Below are 13037 nucleotides of genomic sequence, written 5' to 3'. Positions count from 1 at the left end.
GTATTCTGGTGTAATTGGGATAAAAGGTGGCCCATGAGACGTATGGGGAAGGTGTCAAAGGTTCGTCCCCTTTCCACCTACGGAGGCGCACCCCAGCCACACACACACACCCCGGTCGGCCCTGGTTCCTGGTGATATTGCTGAGCACTGAACAGCACAGTCCATTAAACACCAGGGCATCCTTAAGTTATTTAAACAGTACCGGCATCTCCTCTTTTTTTCAGATATTAGCTTAAACTTGTTAACATGGGCTAGAAAAACCCTGAAATCCTTAGCCCAGCCCTGTGTCCTTTGTTTTTACTTATGGGAGATAAATGAAAATAACTCAGTGCTAAAGAAAAAATCACTATCCCTTAACCCGCTGGGAAGTGCAGACCTGTAGACACACCCTACTCAGGATTTAAGAACAGTTTTACTTTATCTGGACTTCGTGATAGCTGGATGGTGCTGCAGAGGTAGCTCTAACCCAGATGTGTTTGCTGAGGAGACAAGACTGCGTTTTTAAAATTGTAGCAAGATACACCTTCAAGATAGTCCTTTGCAAAATGCTTGATTGATCTTGACCCCAGGCAGACTGTGAAATACTCAAATCACTGGGCATGGAGGCTACAGTTCAGTGAACTGTCTAATGGGGCTGTAAACAAAGTGGTCTGGCTGGGTGTGTGGGAAGATCGTACCGGATACAGGACGATCATAACCCACACAGGCTGCCTTTCTGATGCCGGGGGGTGCAGAAAATAGAAAAAAAAATGTTTTCTTAAAAAAATGGAAGTCCTGTTGATATCCTCAGGCCACCACTCTGAGTCAGAACTCCAACAGACCCAGAGCTCGCAGACCCACCCTGAGCATACCCGTAGCAGCATTGCTGGTGGGAAGCAGGTGTGAACAAGGAGCCGGTGGGAAGCAGGTGTGAACAAGGAGCCGGGAGAGGAAGAGCTGCTCACTTGGAGTCAGCACGTGGCGACTCTCCAGGAAAATAGTCGAAACAGTCACGTCAAACTAACAGCATCGGCTGTTTCACTTTTTATTTTTAAAGGTAACAGACAGGTTTATAGATCAGATATTCATTCATTGGCATATCTTATTTTTGAGCACACTGTGTTAGTGCCTTAAATATAGTGTATCCGAATTGTAGGAAAACACTTGACAAAATCTCCCTTAAAGTCACTAGGACAAGATTCAGGATGTGGCTTCAGTTCTGGGGGCCCTGGGCCCTCACCCCCTCCAGCTCCTTTACTCAAGTTGCCGAAGAGTCTTGAGCCAAGAAACTAAGAACGGGGGAATTCCTGGGACTAAACGAGTGCAATTTCAACCCTGGATGAAAAAAAAGTAGAAAGTCCTTGTCCTTGGAAAAAGAAAAAGGAAAACAGATCCAAGTTCAGATGGGTAGTCAAGGCCTCTCACCCCAAAGGCACGTCACTGGGGCTGGAAGGGGCCTGTGTGTTTGCGAGGGATGCACTGCCTTCAGTGCTGGCCTTTGGAGCCGCCAAAATGCCACTTTTCATCTCAGCCTTTGGAAGGCTGAAAAGCCAAGATCTGATTCAACAGCATTTCATTCATTAAGAAGGAATCGACAACGTTTAATGTCCACTGTGTGCTGAACACTGTTTGAGGTGCTTGGGGGGTATCAGTGCACAAAACAGACAAAGATCTCCTCCCTCTGAAACTTCTGTTCCAGCTGAGGAAGAAGGATAACAAAAATCAACAAATGAATTGGTAAATCATAAAGTGTGTCCAAAGGTGATACTGACCCCAGACTCTTTAATCAACAGAAATTGAGAAGGGGCCACACGAGGAACTCAGGCAAGGCTTGACTGGGACTCGTTCTGTAGCACAGGGAGCGAGAACAAGTAACAGGTGCCCTCGCTGCTCCGGGAGGGGGCCCGGCTGCTCCCTTAGATGGGGTGAGGGTGGGGCAGGTCCAGGGGTCCGGCCGGAGGGGCGGCTTAGGCGGTCTCCCCGCCCCCTTGGTGCTGTGTGTGCAGGGATCGTGCACCAGACTCTGCTTTTGCCCCCAACACCCCAGAAGTGGCACTTGGGTTTGTGGCCTTTTTGTACCTTGTGGTTGATCATTTGCCCCCCTGTGCAGGCCTGCAGTTATTTTTCATCCCTTATAGTGTCTTTGTATCTGTTGTTGGAGGAGACGTCTGTCCAGGTGCACGTCCTGCAGGAAAGGGCCCAGGGCCCAGCCTGTCTCAAAGGTAGTAAATCCAGAGCATAAAGGAAGCGGACAAAGGAAGGAAGACTGGGGAGGAGGGGTGCGCAGAGCAGGTCTCACAGAGAAGGCATCGCTGAGCAAAGATCCGAGCGAGGCGCATTACCTGCATGCAGGTGCCCAGGAAGGGGCAGCCAGCCAAGCAGAGAGGACCTCGAGCGCGAAGCCCTCGGGCAGGGGTGATGCCCGGCGTCCAGGACTGCAGGGGGTGGGGGGAGGCAGAGGAAGCAGGGCCAGATCAGGCAGGCCTTCGGGGGCAGAGCTTTGACTCAAAGAAACGGAACCTGGGCAGGCTCTGGGCGTGGCATCCCTTACGCTTGATAAAGGTCACTCAGGTGCCAGGAGCGGGCAGCGGTCGAGAAAACGAGACCAGGCCGGGGTTACCGCAGGGGTCGCCTACCAGCGGCTGCTCAGACAAGTGGCAGCTGGCGTGGAGAGGAGTCTGGATTCCTGGCTCGTTTGTGGGGTGAGGGAAATCAAGAGGATTCAAGAAGGACTCCATCACGTTGGGATGCCAGTTTCTTTTATAGAACAGAGAGGGGGAGGAGGTGAGGAAGTAAAGTAAAAAGGCCATTGGTTTTGCCTGGCTTGGCCAGCCTCCAGGAGGGGATGGGTTAATTCTCTTTTCTGCAGCCATTCACAGATGGGCAGGGTCAGATCGTCTCCCTGTGAGCTGAACAAAGGCACTTTAGTTTAACCTTCAGGCAGCGGGGCAGGGTTCCCTGAGGCAGGCCATTATGTATGATTATAATAACAAAAGCCCCGGAAAGCAAAGGTTAACGTCAAAGAAACCGATCCAACATGGCGCCCTAGTTTGCTCTTCCCTGTTGGGGCCCCAGAAGCCCAGCTGGGCTGGGGGTGCTGAGCCATCGAGGAGACGTGCAGGTGTAGACACCACGGGAGACTTTGGGGACTGTGATGCAGGCGGGTGGGGGGGGGGTGGGGGGGAGACTGGAACCGGTGAGAGGAGGTGGAGGAGGCTCGGTGGGTACAGATGAGTCTCGTTCATGGATGTTCGCTGGAAGAAGGAATAAATAAATGGGAATGTGGCTGGTGGCTCATGACCCTGAGTCGAGGGCACTGCCCTGTTTTCACTTCCAGGTGGGAGAAACCACAGCATGGTACACTGACACGATCCTGATCAAAGAGAGTGAAAATCACCGAAGCAGGAGAGACCGTGGGGAATTTCTGGAGCTACATCCTGAGTAGGTGCCAGGGACAGGTTAGTGGCCTGTGAAGGGCAGGCTCTGGGGTGAGCAGACAGGGTCACTCAAGACGTCATGCTTTCTCAGCGACAGACAGATTTCAAAGATAAACAGTGTGACACTATCAGAAATGAAAACTAGCCTTGTCATTTGAATTTGTTGTTAATATCGGAATGTTTGCATCTGAGATGTGACGTAAAGTGAAACATAAAAATTGTATTGGGGCTTCCCTGGTGGCGCAGTGGTTAAGAATCCGCCTGCCAATGCAGGGGACACGGGTTTGAGCCCTGGTCCGGGAAGATCCCACATGCCGCAGAGCACCTAAGCCCGTGCGCCACAACTACTGAAGTCCGCACGCCTAGAGCCCGTGCTCCACGACAAGAGAAGCCACCGCAATGAGAAGCCCGTGCACCGCAACAAAGAACAGCCCCCACTCGCCGCAACTAGAGAAAGCCCGCGCGCAGCAACGAAGACCCAACACAGCCAACAACAGCAAAAACTTTCTTGTGAAGCTGGCTTGGTGGTCCTGAACTCTTTTAGCGTTTGTCTGTAAACTTTTGGTCTCTCCATCAGATCTGATTTCGAGCCTTGCTGTGTAGAGTATTCTTGCTTGCAGGTTTTTCCTTTCATCCTTTAAATATTATCATGCCTCTCCCTTCTGGTCTGCAGAGTTTCGGCTGAAAAGTCAGCTGATAGCATTATGGGAGTTCCCTTGTATGTTATCTATTGCTTTAACCTTGTTGCTTTTAATATTCTCTCTTTACCTTTAATTTTTGCCATTTTAATTATACTGTGTCTTGGTGTGTTCCTCTTTGGTTTGATCCTGGTTGGGACTGTGTTTCCTGGACTTGGATGTCTGTTTCCTTTCCCAGGTTGGGGAATGTTTCTGCTATTATGTCTTCAAATTAGTTCTCTGCCCCTCTTCTTTCTTCTCCTTCTGGGACCCCTATAATGTGAATAGTAGTGCACTTGATGTTGTCCTAGAAGTCTCTCATACTATCTTCATTTCTTTTCATTCTTTTTTTTTTTTTTTTTTCTATGTGTCTGTAGGTTGGTTATGTTTCCTGACCTTAGAGAAGTGGCCTTCTGTAGGAGGCATCCTATGGGTCCCAGGGGCACACCCCCCTCTGGTCTCCAGAGTTGTATGCTCAAGGGGTGCCCCTTATTTGGGCTTCAGGGACCTTCTGTTGTGTGGGCTGACTATGTGGGTGGTCTGGTAGGTGTGGCTGGCCCCTAATCTGGTTTGGTGCCAGGCCCTGCCTTGTACAGTGGCTGGCTGGCCGCTGGTAGGCCCTGCCTCTGGTGGGCTGGACCAGTCCCTATATGGCTGTGGGAGCCAGGCTGTCCCAAAGCTGGCATTGGCCAGCCGGTGAGTGGATCCAGCCCCACTCACCCAGAGGCCAACACCAACTTTTACCTTTCAATTAGAGGGTTTAGTCCATTTACAAAATTCACCTGGGGTCACGGAGGTACTGCATTTATTTCAAACTTAACGTGCTCGTTTTCCTACTTCTTTGTCTTCTGCTCCCTTGTCCCTTTTATTGCCTAGTTCTTAGATGTCCGTGTTTTCGCCTTCCGTTTATCCCCTTTAGTTTTTTAAGTTCAAGCATCACGCACATTCTTTAACAGTTACTCTCCTGAAGTTAGTATCTGAGCATGGCACTAACCTGGGGTCACTGGTTTTGCTATCACATTCCTCTCACCTTACATGACTTTTTCCCCTAGTCTTGAATTTTATACTGATTTTACCCTCAAAATAGACATTAGTATATTTTTACTGAGATAAGGCTCACAACTGTCAGCATCCTTTCTTTGCCCCACGTTCCTTCCTGAATCTCAGGCCTTCCCGCTGGGGTCATTTTCTTTCTGCTGACAGTATACTCTTCAGGACATCTTTTCTTAACTAGAGTTTCCTAAGAGACTTAAGCTGTAATGCCCTAAGGCATCCATGGTCTGTCATGAATCACCTTCCCTCATACCATCTAGAATGATACAATAAGGAACTAATCACTGAAAACATTTTCTGTAAGATTTCATTCTCTTAAGGAAGCCCATTTGAGAAAGGCAGCTTCAGAAATCCCTGTAGTGTGTGGATCCATTGATGATAAAATCTTTGGCCTTTGTCTGAAAGGTCGGTATTTTGTTTTCTTTTGTTTTGTTTTTCTTAAAGGCAGTTTTGCTGGGTAAAGAAATCCAAGCTGTGAGCATTTCTCTCTAAGCACCCTGAAAGTATTACATCTTCTGGATTGTGTTGTTGTATTTGTACTTGGGAAAGGCTGGCAAAAGAAGAGTGTGAATCAAAGACGCACACACACACACACACACACACACACACACACACACATACACACATCCTCACAGCTCTTTGAGCCTTGGTTTTTCCATCTACAAAATGGGCATATTGCTTATGTTTAGAAATGATGTATATATTACATCGGAAATATACTTTCTCATGATCTTCATGATTCTGATTTCTGGTTTTCTCCTTTTCTCCCTTAGTCTATAGTATATCCACAGACTCTATGGGTTTGAGCCTGAAGTCCCAGAGAGTAAAGTGTTTCATAGAAGTTGTGTGGTTCATGGTAGAATTCTCCCTCAGCAAGCCAGCTGTTCCCAGCAGCGTGATAGAAGGTAGTCTGACTCCTCCTCGGGCCAGACGGGAAGTTTCCTTCCTCCCTTTGGACATCAGATTATTTGCTAAATATCTTGAAACCTCTGCACACTATAACAAAGTGATACGGCTTTGTTTTTCTGCAATGGTTTGCATTTAAGCCGGGCGCTATATTTTGGATTATATTTGGTCCTCCACATGCACAGCTGCCACATCCATGGTTCAACCACTGAGGATCATAAATACTCAGGAGGGGCTTCCCTGGTGGCACAGTGGTTGAGAGTCCGCCTGCCGATGCAGGGGACACGGGTTCGTGCCCCGGTCCGGGAAGATCCCACATGCCGGCGGAGCAACTAAGCCCGTGCACCACAACTACTGAGCCTGCGCTCTAGAGCCTGCGAGCCACAACTACTGAGCCCGTGCGCCTAGAGCCCGTGCCCCGCAACAAGAGAAACCACCGCAATGAGAAGCCCACGCACCGCAGCGAAGAGTAGCCCCTGCTCGCTGCAACTAGAGAAAGCCTGCGCGCAACAACAAAGACCCAAAGCAGCCAAAAAAAAAAAATAATAAATATATATATATATTTTTAAAAACCCACCATGTATTTAACTGGAAATATACTTTGAGCATCTGTCGTAAAACTGACTTCTCCTATGGGGCACAGTGACTCTCCCATTGGAGAGGCTCCTGAGCGAAGCCCTGTGTCACCCAAGGACGGACCACAGCAAACTAAGCGCGCGAGGCACGTGAGGCTCGAGCGCCCCCTGGGCCGCACTCACGCGGTGACCGTGGTGAAGCCGCAGGCTCTGAGCTTGCGCAGCCGGTCCCCCCAGCAGTTCCTGGGCACCCGGAAGTAGCGGATGGAGCCCCCGGAGATGAGGAACTCGTGACCCTCCAGCGTGAAGTACGGGTTCCTTCCTGCTCCCTCTTCAGTCTGAAGCCCCACCGAGCGGTCCTTCAGCTTGAGAGGGGTCAGGTGCGCCCAGTTAAACCTGTGGAGGGGCGAGAGGGAGAGAGGGGTGGGGGAGACGGAGGCCGTGGGAGCCCTAGCAGAAAGAGAAGGCGTGGTAGTGGCCCAGCGCTGAGGTTCCTTCCTCCCAGAAAGGAGGAGGGCCACCTCCCTCCCGGCTCAGGCGCACCTGTGCTGGTCTGGCTTCAGCTGGTCGTTTTCAGATATAAAGTCATCTCTGTTTTTCACCCGAGGAGCAAAACCTGATGAAATAAATGGCAGGCAAAAGATGCACAGGACTCCTCTCCAGCAGAGACAGGGGCTGAAAAGAGGAGGAAGTAACAGTGACCCACGGAAGGTGCAGGGATGCTGGAGGGACCAGGTGGCAGGTCGGAGGCAGGGGAAAGGCAGGAGCGGAGGCGGCTCACGACTCCGCGCGTCTCTGCGCCCCACCTGGGTCCGCCCAGGGTCCTGGGCCACCGGCGCTGCTCCACGGCCCACCTCGTCGTGGACAGAGAGCTGGGGGCGGGCTTTGCGTCCCGAACGCCTACAGCCAGGGACAGGGCGGGGCTGGGCGCGGGGGAAGGGTCCTGGGAAAGGTGGGGGAGGGGGAACGGGGCTCGGTGCCAGGCGGGAGCGTTGCATCCAACAGGCTGGGGCAGGGCTCGGCGTCCGGCGGCAGGAGCGCCTTTTCTGCACCCACACCCTGGCTTTCTTCCATCGGAGGTGATGGACAGACCCCCAGCAGGGGGGCAGGAGTAGCACTGGAGGAGAGAAGGCTTGGTGCGCGGGGGGGGGGGGCGGTGATGAGGAGCGTCTCGGGCGGATCCGAGGGCCCAGGAGGGCGTCCCAGTGCAAAGTGGCCCTCGCCCCAGGTAATGGTCCCAGGGCTCAACGCAGTAAGTGCCTGACAGAACGCGGAGTGGGTCTAGGAGGCTCCCAGGTAAGCTGCCCTCGGGGCGATGGGGGACCGGGGTGGGGCGTGAGCGAGCCCGCGCCTGGAAGGGCAGATGGGCTGGGCGCTGGGGGACCTGCACCTGGAACGCTGCGGGGAGCCCATCCCCGCTAGGCCGAGGAGCCCACGTCCCGCGCTGCTCTCGCCGCCTCGCCGCTGTCCAGACGCCGCGCGGGGACGCGGGGACACGGGGACGCGGGGACACGGGCCGGCTCAGGCACGCGCTGCGGGGACGCGGGGACGGAGGCGGAGAGTCGGGCTCCGGGCGGCGGGAACAGCAGCCCCGCCTCGGACCGAGGGTGTCGAACCGCCCCTGGGCGCAAACGCCTCTCAGCGGCGGAAGGAAGGCGGGAGGGTGTCGGGTTATCGCCCGCCCTGACCTTGAATTTCCGAGAAACTGTGTTTCACCGACCAACAGAAAGGCGGGGAGAAGTAGGAGGACCGAAGGGCATGAATGGTGATGGATTTTATCAAATGTTTGTGTGGAAACACATTTTCAGCTCCTGTGGGTAGACATCAAGGAGCATGATTTCTGGATCATATGGTTAGAATATGTTTAGTTTTGTTAGAAACCACCAAACTGTCCTCCAGAGTGGCTGGGCCATTCTGCATCCCACCAGCAACGAGTGAGAGTTCCTGCTGCTCCACATCCTCACAAGCATTTTGTGTGGTCAGTGTTGTGGATTTGGGCCATTCTAGAAGGTGTGTGGTGGTATTTCATTGTTGTCTTACATTGCACTCCCCTGATGACATATGATGTGGAGAATTGTTTCATATGCTTATTTGCCATCTGTACATCTTCTTCAGGGAGGTGTCTGTTAAGGTCTTTGGCCTATTTTTTAATTGAGTTGTTTTCTTATTTTTTTAATATAAATTTATTTATTTATTCATTTATTTAATTTTTGGCTACATTGGGTCTTCCCTGCTGCACGCGGGCTTTCTCTAGTTGCAGCGAGCCGGGGCTACTCTTTGTTGCGGGGCACAGGCTTCTCATTGTGGTGGCTTCTCTTGTTGCAGAGCACGGGCTCTAGGCGCGTGGGTTTCAGTAGTTGTGGCACACGGGCTTCAGTAGTTGTGTCGCGCGGGCTCTAGAGCATAAGCTCAGTAGTTGTGGCGCACGGGCTTAGTTGCTCCGTGGCATGTGGGATCTTCCTGGACCAGGGCTCGAACCCGCGTCCCCTGCATTGGCAGGCGGATTCTTAACCACTGTGCCACCAGGGAAGCCCCTGTTTTCTTATTTTTGAGTTTGAGAGATCTCTCTATATTTTGGATAAGAGTCTTATTATGAGATGCGTCTTTTGCAAATATTTTCTCCCAGTCTATGGCTTATTTTCTCATTCTCTTGATATTGTCTTCCACAGAGCAGAAACTTTTAATTTTAATGAAGTCCGGCTTGTGAACTATTGTTTTCATCATGTCCATTAAGGACCTGGTCTCAGACCCATCCCTACCCCACTGAGAACTCGAACCTTCTTTGAGCTGCACCAGACCCAGGGACCCAGCTAGTACAAGACCCAAGCTGGACCCGCCATATTCAGAACAGCACCTGCCCGCTGCAACCTTATGGTCTCAAGGTCTCCCCTTGTGACTATGCAACCATTTCAGACCTCAAACAATCCTTACTTAACAAGCATGCTTATTTCTTGCAGCTCCAATTATCACTCTTGGTAAACAACGCATGTAACTAACTGTATAAGGCTCCCTTCCTATGATGCCAATGCTAGCACTCCTTCAAAGATAAGGTTCTTTTCCCAGATGCCAGGATCGTGCTGACTCGCAGTGGATGTGCTCATCTCTACTGAAACCTTGAAAGAACGTACCCCTGTTGTGCTTGGTGTGTATTCTTTGTCCTGAAGAGGTATAAAACTGTGCTGAAAACCATGCTTCTCCAATCGCTTTCCTCCTGGATGGAGACTGTACTCCTGGGCTGGTCCTCAGCTTGGCTCGAATAAAAGCTCTCTTCCAGGGCTTCCCTGGTGGCGCTGTGGTTGAGAGTCCGCCTGCCAATGCAGGGGACGCGGGTTCGTGCCCCGGTCCGGGAGGATCCCACGTGCCGCGGAGCGGCTGGGCCCGTGAGCCGTGGCCGCTGAGCCTGCGCGTCCGGAGCCTGTGCTCCGCGACGGGAGAGGCCGCGGCGGTGAGAGGCCCGCGTACCGAAGAAAAAAAAAAAAAAAAAAAGCTCTCTTCTATTCCTTATTATAGATGGTTATTGATTATTCACGCAGACAACTATCACTTACCTGAAATACCAGGTCCTAAAATTCCAAAATTATGTTCAGCAAAAGATCTCATTTAGAAACCGTTCTGAGATACAGTCTCTGAGTGCAGTGCCACACTGATGCTCTCCCCTGCCCATCCCGGATGGACCGTCCTTTGAGATGCAACTCATGTCCTGTCACCTTACACGTCGCGTGTTTTTAGCTATAGCTTTTTTTTTTTTTTTTTTTTTTGCGTTATGCGGGCCTCTCCCGTTGCGGAGTACAAGCTCTGAACGCGCAGGCTCAGCGGCCATGGCTCACGGGCACAGCCGCTCCGCGGCACGTGGGATCTTCCTGGATCGGGGCACGAACCCACGTCCCCTGCGTCGGCAGGCGGACTCTCAACCACTGCGCCACCAGGGAAGCCCTTAGCTATAGCTTTTACTTTGCACTTTTTCCTAATAATTTCTTATTGTTGATTTCCATCAAAATAAAGACTCCCGTAAACCCTCTCGCATTTACTAGTCTGATCGTTATTTGCGTTTGAAATAAATAAAAAGGTGAATTTTTATGAGTGCTACTGAATGCATATTGAAACATTATTTCATTAGTTTTGATGAAATGTTCTTTTGCCTTTGCAGTCGGAAGTAGCAAGTTTCACGGCAATAGATTACTTTAACTCAAATTGTTACAAGAAGAATGTGGGTAGGAGAAGCCTATGCCAAAAATTACAGATAAGTAAACTTTGGTTGCTCCTTTAGAAGAATATGCAAAAAGTATCCCCAAGTGCTCCTGGAGGGGAATTCACGGAGGACTGACCTTATTACTCCCAGAGTGGTCCTTTGCGACACTCTCCCCACTGGGTGTCTCACTGGCCCAGGGCAGAAGTCGAGCATTGATTGTGTTTTATTATCTGCACATTGGAGGACAACTAGCTGAATTCTGCAGCTCCAGAGAGTGTAGACAAAGCCTAGAATGATAAACAACAATCTCTCCCTTCTGCTGAATCTTAAACCTTGTAGCGAATAAATTCTCTGATCTAAATTCTGTAGGTGGAAAATCAGATCTAAGTCATTCACACACTTGAGCAGCAATCTTTAAGATTTCAAACTTCACCACAGCAGAGAAGCGTCGCTTTAGCTGTTACAGAAACTAGCATTTTCTTGCATCTTAAAATGGCTTTTGAGAAAGAATGATATTGAGCCTGGTAAAGTCAGCTGTGACACAGAGTGCTGTATGTTAATCCCAGGAGTCTTGCATCCTTGCTGCTCTGCGTGGAGACTTTTAAGGGAGACCACCAAAAACATTCTTTCAGCTCCGAAGAATGGGGAATGGGCTAGACTTGGAGAATGTGTAGCCATAAAGGGGAGCCAGAGAAAGATGCATATACCAAAATTATTCACCCTCTAACTTAAATTACATTAGCCCACTAGGACTACCAGATATTCATACCATAACTTTCCTTAGTTGGCTATGACACCAGCTAGATTCAGGAATATACCATTTGCAGTGCTTGCATTGCTTTAGAATATGGTATTTTAAGATCCTCCAACATTGTTCTAAAACGTTTCAGTAAAATTACTGGGGGGGAAGGAATTGTCCTCTGCCTTTCTGGGAGCTTCTAGCCGGTCTAAGAATTAGACAGGAGACAGATGAAGAGGAGAAAATCAAACAAAAATTGAATAACATGTACACGTGGGAGAAACCCAGGAAAAAAGTAACTCACCAAAATGGCCAAAACCCTCACCCTAAATACCATCTTCAGCTAAAGACAAAGGAGGATGTTGGGGGTAGAGGTTTGGGACTTTGAAGAGGAGGAAGGCACTTCACGTGGAGTCTGAAAAGCACATGTGTGGTAAACAATCAATGGGACGGAGTGGACTCTGATCTCCAGGTCCCCTGAGCCCAGATTCTGTGCAGATATCTCTATTCCGGAAACAGACCCTTTATCCAAATTCTTTAGGCATCAAAGGGGGAGGTAAAAAGAAAGACTTCCTGAGTCTTCTGTTTCTTAGAAATAATCAGCCTAAATTACGCCTCATGCCAAAGAGACACATTTTGGGTGGCAAATTTTGCTCCTGACGTTACAAGGGTCCTTAATGTACCTGCTACAGAAACAAACCCCGCAAGCAGCTCTGAGAGACCTTGGGCTGGTTAAAAAGGGAGAAACAAAGTTCCCTTTAAAAATAGAACAGTGGCTGGAATAAGCGGAAAACTGAACAAGCCTACAGGTGACAGAGGGGAAACACATCAAAAGGTGAGCAGACAGCTGGGACCCAAGGAGAGAAGGTTTGCAGAGAAGAAAGGGTCCAGAAAGGGAATCCAGAGACCAGAGCTCTAACCCTAGCCCCTCACACAGCTAAAATCACGACTTTACTTCAATCTGAGATTTGAGTAAATTAAAGATTTGAATGAAGATTTGTTAAAATTAAGATTTAAGTAAATTAAGTGTCTCCTTGTGGTTACATTGAGTCCTATTTGTTGCTTTCTCGTTGCCTGTTGTGCCACCAGGGAAGCCCCCTGCTGTTTTTAAAATAACTGTGAGCACAGACAGTACTTCTAATTTCTCAAATCTGTAAGGGATAAAGACATTTTTAACAGGTGACCGAAACCCTCCTCTGTTTAAACATCCATACACTGGAGTGGTTAATTTCCCCTCCCCCGTGACAGAGTCAGAGTAGAGGAAGAGCCCGAGGAGACCTGGAGGAGTTCAGACCCCTTGGAGGCGCAGTTGTAACTGAGGCACCGCATCCCCGGCTCAAGCCCCCCACCCCCCACAGCCCCACCCCCCAGCCCAGCGCTCTGTGCAGGCCTGGTCCTCGATGCCACACCCCGAGCAGCCTTCCAGCCCGTCAGATCCAGCCACGTTGGGCCGCATCTGGTCACCTGTGCGCGTCCTGCGCC

General features: G+C 50.3%; 1 protein-coding gene across 1 annotated transcript; it reads right to left on the bottom strand.

The window, feature by feature from the left end:
• Window positions 1-1010: 1010 nt before the first annotated feature.
• LOC136794551 (beta-galactosidase-1-like protein 3) lies at window positions 1011-8128 on the bottom strand. The gene is made up of 4 exons (XM_067039365.1): window positions 8018-8128; window positions 7171-7302; window positions 6811-7023; window positions 1011-3233 (listed from the first exon to the last, which is right to left on the bottom strand). Exons 1-4 carry the CDS (start codon window positions 8038-8040, stop codon window positions 3221-3223), a joined length of 381 nt encoding a protein of 126 aa, XP_066895466.1. The 5' UTR covers window positions 8041-8128; the 3' UTR covers window positions 1011-3220.
• Between the last annotated feature and the right edge of the window lie 4909 nt (window positions 8129-13037).

The sequence above is a fragment of the Kogia breviceps genome, chromosome 7 (assembly GCF_026419965.1).
Source record: "Kogia breviceps isolate mKogBre1 chromosome 7, mKogBre1 haplotype 1, whole genome shotgun sequence".
In the NCBI taxonomy this organism is placed as follows: Eukaryota; Metazoa; Chordata; class Mammalia; order Artiodactyla; family Physeteridae; genus Kogia; species Kogia breviceps.
Note: the sequence above shows the minus strand (reverse complement) of the source record. Positions and strands in the feature narration are given on the sequence as shown.